Source organism: Carcharhinus amblyrhynchos, chromosome 6 (genome assembly GCF_965287045.1).
Source record: "Carcharhinus amblyrhynchos chromosome 6, sCarAmb.v2.hapA, whole genome shotgun sequence".
Classification (NCBI taxonomy): Eukaryota; Metazoa; Chordata; class Chondrichthyes; order Carcharhiniformes; family Carcharhinidae; genus Carcharhinus; species Carcharhinus amblyrhynchos.
Window position 1 is genome coordinate 34,896,916 of NC_137329.1, and position 22,541 is coordinate 34,919,456.

The 22,541-nt window shown below is 42.6% G+C and overlaps 1 protein-coding gene across 2 annotated transcripts in view; it reads right to left on the reverse strand.

Moving 5' to 3' along the window:
* The window catches only part of dennd2b (DENN domain containing 2B), a 378,412-nt gene that overhangs the window by 93,014 nt on the left and 262,857 nt on the right, over positions 1 to 22,541 (reverse strand). For both annotated transcript variants that reach the window (XM_080190197.1, XM_080190196.1), the window contains exons 5-9: positions 20,471 to 20,616; positions 13,108 to 13,320; positions 6,222 to 6,318; positions 1,860 to 1,904; positions 1,432 to 1,616 (exon numbers count right to left, since the gene is read on the reverse strand). In XM_080190197.1, the coding sequence (XP_080046323.1) occupies positions 1,432 to 1,616; positions 1,860 to 1,904; positions 6,222 to 6,318; positions 13,108 to 13,320; positions 20,471 to 20,616 (686 nt within the window). The remainder of the gene's footprint in view (positions 1 to 1,431; positions 1,617 to 1,859; positions 1,905 to 6,221; positions 6,319 to 13,107; positions 13,321 to 20,470; positions 20,617 to 22,541) is intronic.

The window sequence follows — 22,541 nt, forward strand, 5'->3', positions numbered from 1 at the left end:
TTACAGGAGGAATCAGGGAAGAAAATGTCTCAGTTTACTTTGCCTAGAGTGAGCTTATGGCACGGACTTTGTCTCCTCTGTGAACTTTTTTGTTCCTCATCTGCTGCTGAAAAGAGCAATGGCACTGCATTTTTGTGAGGAACCAACTCATTGTTATCTTTGGCCAAACATCTGCTTCATCAAGCTATCTAATTCTGGTTTTTTTTCCAACCGGACTCCCATCTAGTAGGAGGAGATTATATCTGGTCAGTGCGTACACTGGTACACATTTTGTTATGGTGAATGCAGCTATTTGTGTTTCCAATAGCCAGTCACATTTTCTACGCATTTACACATACTTTCAGTCGCAATGCGAGAAACGTTACACTTTTAGCAAATTTTGAGCTTAGATACTGAAAAATTGGAGCCAGGTATGCAATATTGAACTAATAGAACAGTGTGGAATGAGGCCATTTGGCCCATCAAGTTTGCACTGACTAAACCCCCATCCTATCTCCATAAACCCAAGCATTTGCCATGGCTAATCCCCATAACCTACACATTTTGGGACACATGAAGGGGCAAGTTAGCATAGTCACCTAACCTGCACATCTTTGAACTGTGGGAGGAAACTGGTGCACCCGGAGGAAGCCCACGCAGACACGGGGAGGTGTAAACTCCACACAAACACTGGCCCGAGGCCGGAATTGAACCAGGTCCCTGGCACTGTGAGGCTGCAGTGCTAACCACTGTGCCACCATGCTGTAATAGATACAGCCAACTAAAGAACACAGGCAGCTCAATTTTTCTCACCCTTTATATCTTTAACTTATACCAGTTATTTTTTCTGATTTGGATTTGCTATTGGTGCTGGATGTTGCTTTGCTCCCCTTATCAACCTTCACCACTCTATCTTATCGCCACAGTCACTGAGCAGAGCTCAAGCCATGGTGCACAGAGGACAGAAATGAGAACCAGGGACAGCAGTAATAAATGCAGTTTTGGATATGTGCACGTTAAAGCATGACTGGAACAAGCTGCCAGAGGTAGTATTGGAGGATGGTACAATTTTGTTTTTTAACAAGTGTTTAGGCAGTTATGTGGGTAAGATGGGTATCGAGGGATATGGGGCCAACTGTAGGCAACTGGGACTAGCTTAATGGTTAAAAGAGGGGCTGAAGGGCCTGTTTCCATGCTGTAAATCTCTATGACTCTAAATGAAACAGCACAAGACTGCACAAATTATAGGAATTTGTAACTTTCCTGTGTCACAGTCAGGGCTCCTATTAAATACAGAAATTCCTGCAGGTGTGGAAAAAAAACTATGATCTGAAGGTACATTAAATTCACAAAGGACAGATTACTTCCAAAAAACTCGTCACCTAAGCATAATAAATTCTGTAGGATTTTGGACAACATTTATGTTGATCTGTTTTAAATTATAGCATTCACCTTTGGAAACTGATAGGATACATCAGGGATATAAGTGTTCTTTGAAGGTTTTTTCTTCAGTGATATCACCACAAAATATTCAAAGAGTTCTCGCTCCTGCCATTCGATGAGTTCTCGTTCTAACGTGCGGTAACTGGGTGCTTTCTTTAGCACTGACTGAATGTGGACCAAGCGCTGTGTGTGAGCTGGAAAACAAAACAAAATCCAAATACGGATGGTGGCGTTTTTTTCACAGTCGACAAAGGAAATGTTGAACAATGTAAAGTGAGGTATCATGGGGATTAATCTGCAGTTTGTAGAGCTTGAGGGAGGGAAATAAACAAAATCTATACACTATCGCAAGGAGAGCCAGAACACACACAGGACGGTGCTGCATAGGTGTAAAGGAAGCAGTGTGCACTTCTGTTCAAGGTAGTGAGGCCTCTCACCTTTAAATCGGTCATCCGAGTCGCTCTCACTCTCACTGTTCTCATCTGTGAAAGAGATAAAGAAGCTGGGTGAAGGTTTCAGCAAACCAAAACAAAATGTAGTGAGGAAAAATTCCAAGAGTATAGACTAAACAGTCCTTGCTGCTGCAGCAGCTGTTAATGGTTTAGCTTCTTTGGAAAATAAAAGATTCACACAACCATTTATTATGTTAATTCAGTCGTGTTTAAGGCAGCGGATTAGAATCATAGAAACCCTATGGTGCAGAGGGAGGCCATTATCCCATCAAGTCTGCACTGACACCAATCCCACCCCAGGGTCCTATACCCACAACCTCACACATTTACTCTGCAAATCCCTCTAACCCATACACCCCGGGACACTGAGGGTCAATTTAGCATGGCCAATCAACTTAACCCACGCAACTTCGGACTGTGGGAGGAAACCGCAGCATCTGGAGGAAACCCACGCAGACATGGGGAGAACGTGCAAATTCCACACAGACAGTGACCCAAGCCAGGAATCAAACCCAGGTCCGTGGAGCTGTGGGGCAGCACTGCTAACCAGTTGACTGTCTTTTGCTTAGGCTCATAATTAACAATTAAATAATTCAACTTAGTTCAAATAATTCTAAAGGACTTGGGCTTTTGCATTTTAAGCTATTGTCTGTGAAAACAATGGCAGGTGATAATGATGACTAGGCGTGAATAGCATTGAAGCATGGCTGAAATGTACTGTAGAGTGATGTTTGTCTTCACACTGACAAGGCTCAGAAACTACTCAAGGTATGAGGGATATCAATGTTTGCACCTTCTATTTTCCACTTGGCAAATCTTTAATCTCAGATGTGATCGAGCCCAAATTGATCAGGAGAGAGGCAATTTCTCAGCCAAATCCACCTTAACTTGGCCTCTCACCAGAAGGTTGTGAAATGTTGTGCCTTTTCTACTGCTGACATTAACTTGGGGAGCCAAAAGTAACTGGATGAATTCTTGGCACACCATAACATTCAAGGCTATGGGCCAAGTGCTGGCAAGTGGAATTAGCTGGGCTTTCATGTGTCCCTGCAGACTCGATGAGCAGAAGGGCCTCTTCTGCACTGGAGTATGCTGTGATTCTGTGGCCGGTGGGAGCGGAATGACCGACTCTCTTTTTAGAGAGCACAGTTCTGCAAGTTCCCAAAGCTGCCACTGACTTCTATTTTTCTTACAAATGCTCAGTATTTCACAGGAGAAAAGGTGGAGATAGTGAGCTGGGTCCAGCTGGATTGCTGCTGCCACCTTTCACTCAGTCTCTCACCTTCTCTTTCCCCATGGGTACGATTGAAACCCTCTAGAAGTTTATGGCTTAGATTTTTTGGTCTGATTTTTCAAATCCCTGCAGTTTTCTTCTGTTCCTGTAAGACCAAGCTCCTCACTGTTTTTTTAACTTGACTATTCAAGGCCCCTTATTTAGTATGACAGTTTCACCCTCTCTATTCAGTTCCCTCCACCCTCAAAATAAACTCTGCACTGCATTTCAATTCTACTGAGACTTTTCTGTCCCAGCCTATTACATTTCAACTTTCCCCTAGTTTACAATCCATTATTTTGCAGTTTTTCATGTAAAACATTGAGATGTGTTGCTGTATAAGGAGTACTGTAGAATTACAAAGTGCTGTCTATTTGGTATGAAAAAGAGCAGCACAACTGCACTGTTTGCTATTACTCTGTTTAACTATGGTCTTTGGTTATATTAATTTATGCCAGAATGGTGCAAATGAAAATAATGACTAGAACCAGTCACTGAAATTAGTAATTGAGCTTTTTGCCTTTCAATGCATAGGGAGGATATAAACACAAAGGCCTAGATTATTGCTCCCAAAGTGGATAGCATGAGTTGGGAAATTTCCCAGCTCACTGTACCCATCTCAGGGTAAACTGACCTGTCAGACCTAGTTTATCACTCCACAGGGTGAGTAGGGAAGAAGTCAGACCTGCTGCTCCTGGCGGCAGATCTGAATCTGTGGCCAAGAATTACTAAGAACATATCAATATGGGGAGGTGTCAACATAGAGGGATTTTTACTGCTAGAACAGAATTTATTCAAGTCTCACGAACTCAGGCAGCCTAATTTTTACTTTATAAAGGACTGGAGATTTAAATAACTTAATACTTTAAGCTTTTTTAACCTCTCACTGAAAAGGGCAGAATTTCTTTAATTTTAAGGATTTAAACAGTTTGACAGCTTGACTGTTCTACAGACCTCTTCCACATTTTGTGAGCATTTACATCATAAAAGTATGTGACTCCCACACCAAAGAGGAAAACCCTTGTTATAGCAAAAAATAGGGTCAGTTTGAACACAGCACAGAATTCAAATGGCTCTGCTGACATTAGGCTTCACTTGTGTTAGTGACTTCACCTCTTCCCTCTACCAGGGGAAATGGGATCTGTCAGAAATGGAGGCAGAATTTCCAAATCCACCATTTTTAAAGGTCTGCAGTCTCCACAACTCCGTGAAAATTCAGACAAGGTATTGCAACTGTGTGGGATAGGCTGGATGTCAGTTATCCATCAGTTGTCGTTCATGCACTTGTATGAACTTAAGTGTTATTACTATATTTTGATTAACTGTACTCCACTGCATCTAAATGCTGGGGCACCCGAATTATGTTCCAGCCTATGAGCAGGCAATTTATTTCAGCCAATACTGACAGTGGTGCTATGGTGAATCCTCCTTTAACATGTGTGGCAAAAGTGAGTAGGATTTTTATGAACCTTTTTGACATGCAATAATATCGTTTTTGTAAGGGGCTCTGACGTGCTAAGAGAATATAAATCAGTAATGAGGTTCATGAACGAACTGTCAATCTTTATTGGTTCATGCTTTTAAAACTCATGGATGTGATCTTACCAGACATTCATGCCATGCTCCTGCTGCAGTGAGGTCGGAAAATTTGGCGGCTAGTCAAATCTCCATTCACTGCAGCGGGATGGGAAAACCCCGCCAGTGTGAACGGTAGTAACATTCCAGCCATGATTTTTAGCAAAACCCGCCGGATTTTTGAAGAGATTTTCTAAAGAGTGATGCGAAAGTAGCATTGGTATTCTTTTACATCCATATTGAGGGGGAGGGGTCCAGGAGGAGATACAAAAAGTAGCAGATGAGGGGATAAAATCAAGAATCCCAGTTACACACACACACACTTCCTGACAGACAGTTCTGGAACAGCAGTGGCACTGATTTAGATGTGAAGCCTTGCTGTCCTTTTAGATACAAAATCATGGATTCACCAGGGCTTCAAAAGTGAGGAAAAATTTACTTAAGAGTGTCACATTGTAATTGGAAAACCACATTTTCCTCTTAAGTACAGCAATTTTAAGTATTTCAGTGAAGTAATAAAAGGGAAAATGTATTTAAACACTGGTATTTCTGTTACTTCCAGCTGGGTTAATATGGACAAGGTCAAAGATCCCAGTAACTATTTTGTTTGCTTACTCTAAGTCGCTAAACAATTATTTGCCCAAGTCAACTCTATCGTGTTTATGACACTCTAAGTACATTTAGTTACAGAAGGCTATAAAGATACAAAATGAGTCAGCTGGCATCTTCGTGGTTTCAGGAAAATTGACATAACAGTCCGACTCCCACCCCTGGGAAAAGAGCTACAATATTTAAATAGGTCATCACCCTTTTTGACAGCTTTCAACATAGAGTAAAAGAAAAAGAATTCTGGTTTTCCATCAACTTTTAAAAATAATACTACTGTTTAACAATGCCTACATATTTCGATTACTGATTAATTGCAACACATTGTAGAATCAATTGGAGAATTTTTATATTTTAATTGTGGCCTTTGAATTTTATTTGGTTGAAAAAGGCACATTGTGTGGACATGTTTTTTACAATTTTTCAATGGCTTTTTCAATGCAGCAAAATAGATGACAGCAATTCTCAAATTCATTTCCCAGGGCAATGCCTTGATCAACCAGAGTCAACATTCCTGGTTTTAATTTAAACATAGTTTGGCAGTTAACTGTCGGTCTTCAGTTAACTGATGCCTTGTCCATGGCAACACCTCTATCTATCAGAGTCTACCTGTCATACAAGCATCACTTTCTTCTCAAGCAAAAAGAATTGTTGTTCCCTTTATTATTTGGTATTCTTATGAATTCACCTGATGAGTATAAGATGAAAAGCTTCGACAACATGCTTCCTTTCTCAGCAATAATCAATTTCCGTACTACCAAACAGCTATTTGTTTTACCATTGGACATTCATTTTTTTTAATTTTTATTGGAGGTGCATTGTAAAGTGTTTTGAATGAAGTTTTTTGATCAGAATTAATACCCACAAGATGCTGGTGACTGTCCATCCCCTACCTCGTAGAGACGCATTCTCAAAATTTGACAGTGATAGCTTCTTCAGCCTTTTCTTCCCTCTCTTTGCACTGTAGATGCCATTTATTTTCTGGACAAGCTACAATTTAAAGAAGGTACACAAACACTTATTAATATTGCATTCAAGTTCATTGCTCTTCAGGTTCAAACATCACATTAATAAGAAACACCTTTCAGTCATACACAGCAGTTGGTGGAACTTAAATTCACTTCATTAAATAAATCAGGAATAAAATGCTCATCTCAGTAACAGTAATAATGAAACCACCTGACTGTCATAAAAATTCATCTAGTTTACTATTGTGAAAGCAGCAATATAAATATTAGGACAACAAGAGCAGCTCAGAAGCTGGGAATTCTGCACAGAGTAACTCACTCCTTGGCTCCCCAAAGCCAGTCCACCATCGACAAGTCAGGAGTGTGATGGAGTACTCTACATTTGCCTGGATGAGTGTGGCTCCAACAACACTCAAGAAACTTGGCACCATCCAGGACAAAGCAGCCTGCTTGACTGGCACCCCATCCATCATCTTAAATATTCATTCCCTCTGCCATCGATGCACAGTGGCAGCAGTGTGTACCATCTACAAAACACTGCAGCAACTCACAAAGGCTACATTGACAGCACCTTCTAAATGCACAATCTCCAACACCAAGAGGGACACAAGCAGTGTGGGAACATCACCACCTTCAAGTTCCCCTCCAAGCCACACACCATCCTGACTTGAAACTATATCGTCATTCCTTTACTGTTCAAAATCCTGGAACTTGTTCCCTAACAGCACTGTGGATGTGCCTACATCACATGGACTGCAGCAGTTCAAGGAGGTGGCACTTCACCACCTTCTCTTAGACAATTAAGGGGAGCAATAAATGTTGACCTAAAATCAGCAACCACTACATGCCACAAAAGAATAACAAATAACATCCTCAGGGAAAAACCTGTTGATACCCTTGTCTGGCCTACATGTGACTATAGATAGAGGTTGACTCTTAATTGCCCTCTGAAATAGCCTAATAAGCCACTTAGTGGTAGCAAATCTCCACAGAAAAGCTACTAAGAATAACCCCATCATCACAGGTGCCAGTCTCCAGCCAATGCGGTTCACTCCACATGACAGCAAGGAGCAGCTGAGGATACTATGTACTGCTAAGATACCGGACCCTGGCAGCATCCTGGCTGTAGTACTGAGGTACTCCAGAACTAGCTGCACGCCTAGCCAAACTATTCCAGTACAGCTACTGGCATCTTCCTGACAAAGTAAACAATTGCTCTGGTATGTCCTGGCCATTAAAAGCAGGATATATCTGATCCAGTCAATGTCCGGAATTTTCCGGACATTCATTCCCTGCCACTTCTGCAAGCAGGGATGGAGAATTTGATGCTCAGCCAAATCTCCATTCACTGCAGCGGGACCAGAAAACCCACCCAAATGCTGCCCTATCAGTGTACTCTGATGGAAGGTGTCACAGAGAGTACTTTTCAGAGACACTTATTTAGCATTAACATGTTCACTCAGCTTCAGACTTCAGTATAACCATGGGCCAAATGTAGAGAAATGAACTGCATGCGCGAGATGGAGTGACTGCCTTTGACATCAAGGCAACATTTGACTGAGTATGGCATTAAGGAGCCCTAGCAAACCTGGAGTCAATGGGAATCAGGAGGAAAACTCTTCACTGGTTGAGTCCTAACTGATAACAAGGAAGATGATTGTGCCTGTTACAGATCAAGCCTCAGGTCATCACTGCAGGAATTCCTCAGGGTACTGCCACAGATCCAACCATCTTAATTGCTTCATCAATGACCTTCCTTCCATCATATGGTCACGAGTAGGAATATTCACTGATCATTGTACCTTTTGTGGCTCCTCAAATACTGAAGCAGTCCTTGCTCATTCGCAACAAGACCTGGATAACACCAAAGCTTAGTCTGACAAGTTCCAATTAACATTCCTATGACATGTGTGCCAGGCAATGACCATCATCTAAAAGAGAGAATCTAACCAAGTCTGTTGAGGTTCCATGGCATTAGCATCACCAAAGTCCCAACTATCAACATCCTGGAGGTTAACATTGTTTAGAAACTTAATTGAAGCAGCCATATAAATACTGTGTCTACAACAGCAGGCCAAAGGTTGAGAATTTTGTGGTGAGTAACTAACTTCCTGACTCTGCAAAGCCGATCCCCCATCTACAAGGCAGAAATTAGAAGTATGATGGCAAGTGCAGCTCCAACAGCACCAAAGAAATTCGACACCAGCCAGGGCAAAGCAGTTTACTTGATCAGCATCTCATCTGCACCCTCAACCACCAACACACAGTGGCAGCAATGTGAACCATCTACAAGATGCACTGCAGAAACTCCTTCGAGAGCAGCTCCCAAACCAGCATCCTCCACCACTTGGAAGAACAAGGACATGGGAAACTGCCACCTGTAAATTCCCTTCCAAGCTACACACCATCTTGACTTGGACTTGTATCCTCGCTCCTTCACTATTGTTGAGTCAAAACTGGAACTGGAGCTCCCTTTCTGATGGTGTTTTGGGTGAACTTGCACCACACGAACTGCAGCTGTTCAAAAAGGCAGCTCACCAATACTTTACTGGACCATGCGGAGCACTTGGCCCTGACTGCCAGTTCATTCCCCATCTTCCATCACCCCAGTACACCCTCTTCCAACAGATTATGTTGACAGGATCTGTCTAGATGGTGGTGAGCCACCTGCCACTCAGGGACAACATGCAGGACAACAGGGTTCTGAGTGCAGCCGGTTCCCCATGCACAGAACTGCCACATTCTGCAGGTTTCCATTCGCATTTAACTGAAGTAATCTATGGATGGCACAGTGGTTAGCACTGCTGTCTCACAGCTCCAAGGAGTTGGGTTTGATTCCCAGCTTGGATCATTGTCAGTGTGGAGTTTACACATTCTCCCGTCTCTGCGTGGGTTTCCTCCAGGTGCTCCGGTTTTCTCCCACACTCCAAAGGTGTATGGGTTAGGTGCTTTGGCCATGATACATTGCCCTTTAGTGTCCTGGGATGCGTAAATTAGAGGGATCAGTGGAGTAAATATGTGGAGTTACAGGGATAAGGCTTAAGTGGGATTGTTGTCAGTGCAGACTCAATGGGCCGAATGACCTCCTTCTGCACTGTAGGGTTTTCGTGATTCAATTGTAAAGCAAGTGCAAGTGAAATGAGGTGCATGCTGATTGCACACAACATTGACTGGGAGAGCTGTGTGCTCCATCTGCATACTTCTGTTTTTACCACTGGAGGACAATTCAATTAATATATGAATGATTAAGTACTTTCTATGACTTAAGAAATACTCAGCATGCTTTAAACGTATTCAATCTTATTGAAGGGTCATGGTTAGTGAACAAGTCTGGTTTCAATCGTGCACCCATTGACATGTGGCCCACTAACCAGTAAAGGTTGCCTATCAAGAAGCAGCTCCATTTTACAATACACTGCGCCAGTTAGCCACAACAGAGTCACCCATAAATGATTCAGGCCTTGGACAGACCTTACAGTCTCATCACTGATGTCGTGCCCACTTTTGGCTGATTAGGAAATCTTCCCAAACCGTACAGTGGCTGGTAGTCCTCTGATCTAGTGGGAATGCTTTTGGTTAATTGATAAGGTGCAACATGAAGAGTTTATAAATTCTGGTGGCCTCAGAGATCTTGGGAGTTGCAATTTGTTGATGCTGAGCCAGAGTGATGATATGGAGTGGGGGCAGAGTTTGGAATGTCCCCAAATCCAGCGAACTTCTGCTCCTTCACAGCCCAATAAAAACAACTATATCCATGACCTAAACCTGTAAGAAAATTTACCATCTGGAAATTGATAGCTAACTTTTCAATTCAGCAAACTGGCAAACAATATTGCTGTTGATCGCCACAAAAAATGAGTTCTTTTAGATAAGGTTGACTCACTTTCTCAGGACTTGGTTTGATACCAAATCTCATCACCTCTTCCATTGAAACCATTACTATGGAGATGATCAGAGCAGCCACTGATGTGTAGCAAGCTCTCCAGTGCTTTGATTCTGGCACTGATCTCCCTCAAGATTACCATGGCCATCAGATATTTCCAGGTATTTGGTGATGACTTCCAGACTCTTGCGATTAAAAGAGTTAATAATGGAGTTGGCAAGAGGGCATCTGTCTCCACGTTGCAGGTTTCGGGGAGGTCTTGCCCTGGGCAGCAATTCCCTGGGATTTGGAATGCTCAGTTGTAGTGCTGCAACTTTGGGAGATTCAGATTACCTTCTTTCCTGGGGACTTGGAGCAGTCTCACACATATAGTTGGCTGGCTTCCTGGCCAGGGGAAGTTTGTAAAACATTTGTCAAGCTCTTGGAACTCTATGGGATGTGAAACTCCAGCATCCAGAGTCTGTAGAGATGGGAAGAGCACATTCCACGTTAAGATCTGAAAATTCTTTCCAGCCAAATAGCTCCTGCCTAGGAAACCATCCAACTGCAAAAAGAAAAATATTGCGGCTGCTGGAAATCTGAAATAAAATGCAGCAAATGGTGGAAATGCTCAGCAGGTCAGGCAGCATCTCTGAAGAGAGGAACTGAGTTTCATCAGAAGCAGGAAAAGCTGAAACATTATAGGTTTTAAGCAAGCAAAGGACTGGCAGGGGTGGAGACGGAAGAATAAAAGGGAAAGTACGTGACAGGGTGAAAGACAGAAGGGTTGGTGGTGCAGGGCCAAAAGGAGTGATAATGGGCCTACATGTTGAAATGCCCCTTTCAATCATTTTAATCTAAAAGTTAAAAGGAAGTCCAATGCAGCCAGACCATCATTGAGGAGGGGTGGCCTGTGGCTGCAGCTGAAAGCAGGTCAGCAGCGAGGGTGTCTGAACTATCCTGGAGCGCTGGTCTGCTGCTGAGAGATAGATAACCTCCAGGCAGCTGCCCTGTTCCCCGAGACTGTGGAAACCTGGGGGTCGATGGGAAAATTCCACTTTGCCTCTGACACTAGGCCTTAGTAGGCCCTTAATTAGGAGAAGCAGCTACCTACCGCTTGCAGGGGGATGGCACTGGACCTCCCACACCGTCGCACCATGCCCCATCCCTCCCCTGCTCCCTTGCTGACTGCCCCGCCACCCTCCTGCCTCTGGGGAAATGGCTCAGGGCTGAATTGGAGTTCTTCATCCACCCACTTCCATACCCACCCTCACCAGACACTAAAAATTGTGCCCTACATACCTCCTGTCATCCATCCCATTGCAGACCTTCACTTTTGTTCTTTTTCTATTCTACCACCACCTGCCCCCACCTTCACTTGTTTAAAACCTATTACATTTCTCATTGTCCCTCTTCTGATAAAAGATCATCGACCTGAAAAGTGAAATATTGAATTAGGTCTTTGGTTTGGGTCAGGAACCCGAGATCAAATCTATGTCTCAATCATATACTAAGATGGAAAGAGTCAGTTGACACCATTTTCAAAGGGATAGCTAATTACTCACTAATGGATATGCTCACTATCCAACTGAAGATGGTGGGTGGGCTCTGGAACTGGAGAGCCAGTACGAGACTCTCAGGCAGTGCAGGAGAGCTGCTGATGCAGATAACGGTGTGCAAGGGAACCTCAAAAAGGAGCTGTCCCCATTTTACTGAGGTCCCCTCCCAGCATGTTTTATAAAGTTCTAAAAATGAAATGGTCCCAGGTACAGAACCACCACTGTGGAGGGAACACCCTTAAACGGGGCATCCTGCCTTCATAGTTGTGGCCATGTAGATATAGTGATTGCAGAGCTTCAAATTGATTCTTCCCCCTAATCTGCCACTGGGAGACCAGCCCATCAATCTGCCAGGCTCAGGGTTTGCAGGGGGTCCACAGGCCAAGTAGTATTTTCCTTTTGGCCTCTGGACACTGGCCTCAATCAGCCTTTTAATTAAGTTAACAAGCTACAGCCAACTAACAGGTAGATAGCTGTTACCACCCTGTCCTCCCCTCACCTGTCCTGACTCTTTATGAATGCCCAGAGGCAGGAAGATATCAGAAAACTGGCATGTAGGCTCACACTGAGAAACTCCATCATCATTCTACCATAATAGGTGTGATTTTTGTGTTTGAAGTCAGAATGCCCATTATGATAATGCCCCAATTATTATAGAAAACAATAAGCAGAGTTGGCTCATTAATGCATCCAATCTGGCCTACTTCCTTCCCATCATCCTCCAAACACCATCCCTCTTTGAAACCTGTGGCCTTTTAAACCTGTGTAAATCTGTTCTTTTCTGCACCGCACTTCCGCGAAACTCATTCTCAATTCACTCCACAAAGAAAAGATTAATCAAATATCTAAACATATGACACTGATGTCGTACTAATTCCAAGAGTCGTTATGTTGCTTCTCTCTGCACAAGAAGGTGGAGTTCACATGGGGGTCATAGTTGCTCTCTTTAAACTTGCAGCTCACACTCCATCTCCCAGAGTGGCAAGCTCAAATGCATGATTAAGTAAGTGAAATTACTGACTGCAATGTTCCATCCAAAATGTGTGGAAACACTTACTTTACCAATCTTCAAACCTGCCCAGCAACTCTGGAACCTGTCCTTCTCCAGTTTCAACAATGGAAAATGCTTCAAGTTTAACAACATTGAAAACCTAGCAACCCTCAGCTCTCAGATAGGATCTTTTAAAGTGAAGTTCCTTTATTGAATGTTCTAATGACCATGATGTGTGTGGTGTCACTTAGATGCCATCATTAAGTGTATATGTTTGATCATCCAGGTACATGTATTTACTGATAATACAACATGAGATGCCAATAACCAAAAATAATCTTCTTTCTAATACAGTACTACCGAGTAATTGAAAAAAGGAACCGATGAGACTTTTCTTACCTTGGGGATTCTTCTGGACCGGCGTGTAGACAGCAGCTCGCTGGTGGTGCTCATGCTGTCATCATTGAAGCTGGGGGAAGAGGGCACACTAAGGTGGGACAGAAGCAACACATCATCATGGCTGTGTCTTTTGGACAGTCGTGGTAGTCTAAGGGTCTTCCTGTCTATGGTACTAGTCAGACGCAATGACAGACTGCTGGGTTTCGGAGGCAGCTTTGGAAGATAAGTCATTGACCAGGTTAAAGTAAAACACTGCAGTGAGAATAAAGTATATAACATCTATGTATCATTTTATGATCTATCTAGCTTTTGAATCAGATATTTCTGAAACACTTTCTGATTCAACCTTCTGACCACATTTTGCATGGACAGCAAAAAATGCCCCCATGCATACTTCTCAGCTAACTCATTGAAGACTTGAGAATGAGTGCTCATTCTAATCTAAACTGAGGAAATTCAAATCAGTTTGGATATACACAATAAGTAGCCAAGTGGAAAAGATAACTGAAGTTAGTGAAGAATGAGTCCGAACTTAACATTCAGATGCTTGAATTACAAATAATGCACTTGACATCTGCATTAATTAGTGTAAACCAGTGGATTTTTTTTTGCCTTATCTACTCCAAGTTATTCTCTTATTAACAATGTCAGTCCCATCACAGAACACAATAAGGTTTTGCGACTTTTACCTTGACCTTATTTAGTTGCTGTATAAAATAAATACTGAGTCTGCTGAAACATACTTTATCATTGACCTATCATCATGACTAATAAGAAATGTTCCTCAATTTATTTCCCCATTTGAAATTATAACGCAGGGTTCCACAAGTGCAGGACACTTTCTGAAGCTGGCTGGTGGGTCCTGTATCTCAGGGATCAATGTCCACATTCTTCATTGTAATACTGTATGCATTTGATGTACGTCCAAGTTACTTGGCAAACGTGAAACATACACACATGAGCTTTGCCTCAGAATGCGTGTGCTGAGAATTGAGTTCCAGCAGCAGTGTATTGTTGGTCTACAATTAAACATTCTTTCTATGATTTATAGTTTTGTTTTTCTTTTCTGCCTTTTGTAGCACTTTTTTCCCACATTTTCAATTTTCCATCCAGACTTCATTGCACAAGGAAATAAACTGTGCACAAGTAAAGTTAAGAAGTGATCTTGCCTTATGGAGGGGGGCACATGGCACAGTGGTTAGCACTGCTGCCTCACAGCGCCAGGGACCTGGGTTCAATTCCCGGCTTGGGTCACTGTCTGTGTGGAGTTTGCACATTCTCTCCGTCTCAACGAGGATTTCCTCCAGGTGCTCCGGTTTCCTCCTACAGTCCAAAGATGTGTGGTCTAGGTGGATTGGCAATGCTAAATTGCCCCTTAGTGTCAGGGGGGCTAGCTAGGGTAAATGCATGAGGTTATGGGGATAGGGCCTGGGTGGGATTGTGGTCGGTACAGACTCGATGGGCCAAATGGCCTCCTTCTGCACTGTAGGGATTCTATAATTCTATAAGTCAGCCTACACTCCCTTTGTCTCTGGATCACAAGATTCAGCACTCAGAGATTCCTTCTTCAGTAACCTGTAAATTGCTCCACCTACACAAAAGACAAGTTTGTTCTAAGTGATACAGTAGCACTGCTGCCTCACAGTGCCAGGGACCCAGTTTCAATTCCGGCCTCGGGTCACTGTCTGTGCAGAGTTTGCACATTCTCCCCGTGTCTGCCTGGATTTCCTCCGAGTGCTCCAGTTTCCTCTCACAGTCCAAAGATGTGCGGGTTAGGTCGATTGGCCATGCTAAATTGCCCCTTAGCGTCAGGGGGAGTAGCAGGGTAAACGTGTGGGGTTACAGGGATAGGGCCTAGGTGGGATTGTAGTCAGTACAGACATGATGGGCTGAATGGTCTCCTTCTTCACTGTAGGGAATCAATGGATCCTATGAATTTAAGAAACTAGCGCAAAAATAAATTCACTTAATGGATAAGAAATTAGTTATGGTAAAGGATTTGTATGATCTAAGCTGTTATAAACAACCTCAGGTGTGGAATCGAAGTACCACACACCAACAATTCTTCAATCTGCAATTCATTTTTAAAATACTTACATATATAGGAATAATTGTAATGAATGTTTATTCAAGAGCCGCACATTCTCAACTCTTCCCGTTTAACGCAGTTCCAAAGATTCCAGTCGGATCACAAAGATCAGGCGGTCTGATTGAAACTGCTTATTGCACGATTCAAATGGCACCCAGCAGCCACTCAAATATATCAAGGAATTATTATTAAAGCAAAAATGTTCTTAAACCTGTGATCTGAAAAACTGCCCAGCTGTGCTAGTTCGTAGAATCCCCACAGTGCAGAAGAGGCCATTCAGCCCATTGAGTCTGCACCCACACTCTGACAGAGCACTTTTACAGGTTTTACATTTTGCAACATAGAAATAAATTCAATTGGAAGCTTGATTAAAAACAACCAAGGAAAAAAAGATTTTGAGAGCAAATTGTGCCTGGATCACCAATTGAATTGGGAATCTAAAACTAGGGGGTTACAGCTTAAAAAAGTAATAAGATGCTCATTTAAGAGATGAGGAGAATTGTTTTTCTCTCAGAGTGTCATGAGTTAGATAGATTCTTGATGAAAGGTTATTGGGGATAGGCAGGAATGTGGACTTGAAGTTACAATCAGATCAGCCACGATCTTATTGAATGATGGAACAGACTTGAGGGGCCAAGTGGCCTTCTCCTGCTCCTAATTCATATGTTTGTATGTCATTGCTTGGCAATTAGCTAGTGGTGTTGATTGCCTGCATGAGATAGAACCCTTAATTTTCATTTGCATTCCTGCACCTTCTGCTCCTTCAAAAAAAACCAAAGAAGCTTTTGCACCTATTTTCTGATTCCAGATTCTAGAACTAGGGTGCATAGTCTAAAAATGAGGACCAGACCATTCAGGAGAGATGTTACAAAACACTTCTACACGCAGAGTGGTAGAGATTTGGAGCTCTCTTCCACAAATGGCAGATGCTAGATCATAGAAACCCTACAGTGCAGGAGGCCATTCGGCCCATTGAGTTTGCACCGACCACAATCCCACCCAGGCCCTACCCTTATATCCCTACATATTTTACCTGCTAATCCCTTTGACCTACGCATCTCACGGCTCTAAGGGGCAATTTTTAGCATGGCCAATCAACCTAATCTGCACATTTTGGGACTGTGGGAAGAAACCTGAGCACCTGGAGGAAACCCATGCAGACACAAGGAGAAATGTGCAAACTCCACACAGACAGAGACCAAGGCCAGGAATTAAACCGAGGTCACTGCTGTGAAGCAGCAATGCTAACCACTGTGCTACCATGCCGCCCTTATACATAAGTTGCTAGTTTTAAATCTTTGTTAAGCAAAGGTATTAAGGGCTATGGGCCAAAGGCAGGTTTATGGAATTAGGCCACAGATCAGCCATGATCTCACTGAATGGTGGAACAGGCTCGAGGGGCTGAATGGCCTGCTCCCATGTCTCCCCACCCCCTCTCCACCCACACCCAGTTATTGGTTGAACCACTCAATGCTTGATACCAATGAGCAGCAAACGCATGGCTGGCAATAATACTTCAAATTACTGCAGTGTCTTACAATCAATGTCTTGTCAAGCATAGAAATAATTAACTTATTCCAAAACAAGAGTGTTGGTGCACTGGCCTTTTAAAGGTTGGTGATATTCTGTTGTTTGATGTGGGTTTAGTGGTGTAGCATGAGATTGTAAACAGATTCTAATAAAACCACTATCAAACAGTATTTATGAGAGCTCTGGTCACAGACCAGAGGAAAGTTTCATAAACTAGTTCAGAAACTTTCAATGTCACGACACACAGTCACACCAATATGTCCCCATTTGTGGCCATATAGGAATAAGGCTGCTTATCTTTTGTACAAATATCTTTAAAAGCTCTCCACAGCACCGTGTGATAGTAATCAGATCTTCATCAAGATAATATCCAGAATTCCCTCTGTTGTATTCATGGGGAAATGGTGTGGAAGTATACATCCACTTTTTCTGCATCGATCTTGTCAACATAAATCTAAGCTCTAAATTTCCTGTATAACTCATGTGCCTACGTCAGAGCCTGAAAACTGACATAAAGCAAACACAAATCGTGTTCCGGTAAAAGGGTAAAAGCAGAACATTGCAGATGCTGGAATCTGAAACAAGAATAGAAAATGCTGGAAAGTCTCAGCAGGTCTGACAGCATCTGTGGAGAGAGAACAGAGCTAACGTTGCGAGTCTGGATGACTCAAAGACTCTGACGATGTGACTGTATAGAGTGACATTGAAAGTTTCTGAACTAGTTTATGAAACGTTCCTCTGGTCAGTGACCAGAAGTCTCATAAACAGTGGTTTAATTGAATCTGTTTGTTTCTGTCCCATAAAGGGAATGCGTCAAGCTGGTATCTTCTGTAATGACACCTCGCTCACAGATCTAGGCTTAATAAGAACATAAGAACATAAGAAATAGGAGCAGGAGTAGGCCATCCAGCCCTTCGAGCCTGCCCCGCCATTCAGTAAGATCATGGCTGATCTGTCGCTGCTCAGTTACACTTTCCCGCCCTCTCCCCATAACCCTTAATCCCCTCTCCTATCAAAAACCCATCAACCCGCGTTTTAAAAATATTTAGCAAGGCAGCCTCCACCACTTCAACGGGCAGAGAATTCCAGAGATTCACCACCCTTTGAGCGAAGAAGTTCCTCCTCAACTCCGTTCTAAACCGCCCCCCCTTTTATCTTGAGGCTGTGCCCCCTAGTCCTACTGTCTTTTTTAAGCGGGAAGAGTCTTTCCACCTCTATCCTATCCATCCCATTCATCATCTTATATGTCTCAATGAGATCTCCCCTCATTCTTCTAAACTCTAACGAGTACAAGCCCAGTTTATTCAGCCTCTCCTCATAGCTCAACCCCCTCAACTCCAGTATCAGCCTAGTAAACCTCCTCTGCACTCCCTCCAAGGCCAAAATATCTAGGCTTCTACTGCTCTCTTCCACTATCACACAGAATAGTGGTATACCCACTGGGAAGGCTGCTCCAGCTGTGCTCTGAAATGTTCTGGGTTCACTGCGATTGACAACCCTTTGGTTACGTACAAAGCAGAAAATGTCTAAAAAGAAACATGAGAAAATATCTGACCTGTTGCACTAGCATCAGATGACTTTAGAACTTGATGCTTACTAAATATTTGACCATAAATCTATGTTGTTAGTCTAGTGCCAGGAAGCCAGCAAACTAATCGAGAATGGGGCTGTAAACAAATGACAGGAGGTGAGATTTTCTGATCCCCTGTTTCCGGCAGTGGAGGTGGCTCACCATTGGCTGTCCACAGGATCTGCCAGTCCTGCAAGTATTTATGGTGTTTTGTCTGACTTGCCTGTCTTGCTGCTGGGGAATCCTCTACAGGGGGTTGTCTTCGGCAAGACTGGAAGATCCTGCCAGCAGAAGACGGTGGAAAATCTCACCCAGAGAGTTTTGGACCTAACCAAGGAGTTGTAGATAATGAGGAAATTTGCACATGGCAGTTGAATTGTAAATTGGTGTATATTAGTGATGTCCAAATTTCCTTGGAAATAAAATATAGAACTCCAATCTTACACTGGAGTTATGCCAAAACCACCCAGGAAATTCCAGGCTATATTTTGGTTCCTGTGCTGCGCAGGATCTGAACTACATTGGAAACTGTCATTCCAGGTGTTATCTTCCACTTGGTGACATCTTGTGGTGATAGCTTCTTCATCCACAAAAGGGTTTTTTTTTAAAACATTCAAACTTATTCCGTAAGTTGTGTAAAAGAGCGCAGCGGATGTTCTATTTAAAACATTCTGCATGACTACGTAATCATTTTAAGCTTAAGCATAATGAAATCATTGAAATTGTGAAAATAATTTTCGCTGGCATGTCCCTACTTGATTCAAACCAGGTTAGCTTGGCTCGTGCAGCTACGAGAGTTCCTTTAGAGGGCTAAATTTGATATATTATTCACATATCAGCATTCACAAGGCCCGCTTCTCTTCAGGGGTATAGAAACCACAATACTACCTTCTAGCTAGTCTGTATATCACTTCTATATTTCATTTTAACTAACCTCTCGGAAGACTGAAATGGTATTTCTGGATTGATAGCAAGAAAAATAGAGGGTGTTTTTCACAAACCCTGAAGTAGAGGAGAACGTGATGATAAGTCATACCTTCCTGACGGTGTGACTGATTTACTTTACTTGCCAGAGAAAACTTGCAAGCATGACCTTTGCACAGGTGGAATCAATTTCATGCTGAGACTGTGGCACAGTTTATACATATTTTGTGCTAGATGTTGCCACAAATTTAGAGGAAATCATTTTTGGGACATTGCTACAGACAAGTCTATATTTTGAAAGCTGTTAATACTCAAATGAATGGGCTCTCATTCATTGCTTATATGTGGATGCACTGTCCAGCAAATCCAGTACTGATATCTTCAAGCTAAAGGTTGTAGAATAAAGGTATTACTGCTATTATTGTTACTTAATACTTACTTAGAACACAAATTAACAATTGGTTCACAAAGCACCAACAATGTGAATTTATATTGTGCTTTTGGTGTAATCTGCCAGAGTGTTATCAGAAAAATAACTGACCAAAGTCTGCATTTGCAATAGATCTCAGATCTATACATCCAAGGCCTTTTTCAGATTGTCACATCTGAATGACAACACAGCTGATAATACACTGGGTTATTACTTTAGATCATACAGTGAAATTGTGGAGTGGGACTTGAACCTACAGTTTTGATTTTGTGTGGGGGGAGAAATATACCATTTACAAAATAATTAGAACCTTTAAGGGTGACTGGTCTATCTCAAGATGAGTGCGAGCTGACAGGCACTTGAGGAATTAACCCAGATTTATGCTGCTGAACACACAATTCTCCACATTTCTGAATTTCATGCATCCTAAAACTGAGCTAACTTTAGAAAAAGCAGAGTCTGTTTCAACATATATGTTTTGACAAGCTAGTGTTATGTTTTCCTTCATAGCCTATAACTCGCGCTTTTTGGCTGAAAGTCAAAAAGCAATCAAAATCATAAAACATCACTTAACCCTCGAACCATCGTTTCTTTAATGCTTTACATGTTTATTTCATTTTCAATCTTCTAAACACGTCTCTTTGCTTTTTGGTATGCTACGAAGCAGCTCGGATTCCCAAAATCCAAATCAGCTTAGCGAGGCAGACAAGTTTCCAGTCCTGTCCTCCACTCTTCTGGCCTTGTGAAAACAAACAGATTCAGAAGTATTCCTGCATGAACTGGACTGAGAGTTTCTGATGAATTAAACCAAGAGAATTACCTGGGGTGGTGTAGTGTACTTCCTGTCCTGAGGGGACCACATCCTGTGCAAAGAGTCTAGGGAATTCTCGGATGACAGCTGGAGCTTTCTGCCAGGGTAGCGGCCTTTCAAATCCACATCTTCATAAGGATTTTCTTTAGGTGTATCTGTGAAGCAGTATGAGGAAAAAACAGTCTGATTCAAGAGAGTCATGTGAATCTAAAAATATTTCCTCAGCTGGCAAGCTGAATCAGACTGCTGTTTGCAGTTAATTTTTTTCTCTCCCTTTTTGTTTCTTTCCTGATGTTTTATGAAGAGCTTTGTTAAAGCGTAAAAGTCCTGTTTAGAAAGTCTTCCACAGAAGTTACCCGTCATAGGTCCCGTACAATGCTCAACATAATTGGGCAGCTCCAGCATGACTGGACAGGATGTGATGTCACTCCAAATATTGCTTAACAACTGGTTTATGTTTTTTTTAAAAAACATCTGGTGACTCATTTCCTCACCCTAAAATCGAGGACAGTAATTTTCAATATGTTAACACTTTGCCACTATGCCTTAGAACCGAAGACCGTACTTTGAAAAAAAAGTACTTTAGATCTGTGTTTTCAATATTGCTTCAATTAATTAATCAGACTTGCAGCGGTTGTGGAATGTTTCAGCTGGCAAGAGGAAAGACTTCACTCAAATGCAAAACCTCTCAACGATACAGCTTTTTCCCATTGAGGATTTTCCATTGAAGCTTTACTTTCTCACCAAGGAAAAGCAATGTGTTAATTCACTTTTTAAATACGTACAGCGTGGCATGGTGACACAGTGGTTAGCACTACTGCCTCACAGCACCAGGGACCCGGGTTCGATTCCCTGTTTGGGTCACTGTCTGTGCACATTCTCCCCGTGTCTACATGGATTTCTTCCGGGTGCTCCGGTTTCCTCCCACTGTCCAAAGATTTGCGGGTTAGGTGGATTGGCCATGCTAAATTACCCCTTACTGTGAGGGGACTAGCTAGGGTAATGGGGATAGGGCTTCGGTAGCATTGTGGTCAGTGCAGACTTGATGGGTCAAATGGCCTCCTTCTGCACTGTATGATTCTATCATTCTGTACAGTTTTGGGGATAGAGCCTAGGTGGCATTAAATGGCCTTGTTCTGCATTGTAGAATTCCATAGGGTTATGGGGATAGGGCCTGGGTGGGGTTGTTGTCAGCGCAAGCTCAATGGGGCAAATGACCTCCTTCTGATTCTTGAGCTGATTATCAGCCTGGTGAACAGTATTGAATCCTCTTTCCAAGGCCAAAAAGTCCTGTAATTGAAACTGAACTCAGAACTCCTTATCCAGGGGCAGGGATGCTACCACTGTGCATTAAGATCTCCTTCTTAAGGTCAGATGACTCAGCAATACAAATAAGCATGCAAAGTGCCCTGAAAAAGGCCTTTGGAGAAACAGTGAACAGTTTGGAAATAATTTCAAATTGACTATTTACTAGAAATGATTCAAGAAACCATTGGGGAGCAGATCAATCAATGATAACAACTTATATGATACTCAAGTCCAATGAAACATCTTAAGGTGTTTCACAGGAGCACTATAAAACAAAGAAAGGACACTGAGCCACATAATGAGATATTAGAGCAATGACCAAAAGCTTAATTAAAGAGGAGGTTTTAAAGAGTACCTTAAAGGAGGAAATTAAGGTCAAAAGGCAGAGAGATGGGGGAGAACTCCAAGGCTTAAAACCTGGGGAACTGAAGCTGCGACCACCAATGGTGGAGTGATTAAAATTTTACATATTAGTGTGGCAAGTAGACTTACATTAACACTGCAATGAAGTACCGTGACCATCCCCGAGTTGCCACTCTCCAACATTTGTTCGGGTACATTGAGGGAGAATTTAGCATGGCCAATGCACCTAACCAGCACATCTTTCAGATTGTGGGAGGAAACCAGAAGAAACCCATTCAGACATGGGGAGAATGTGCAGATACCGCACAGACAGTGTCCCAGGCCGAGATTCAAACCTGGGTCCCTGGTGTTGTGAGGTAGCAGGGCTGACCACTGTGCCTTGGAGATGCCCAAGAGACCAAAATTAGAG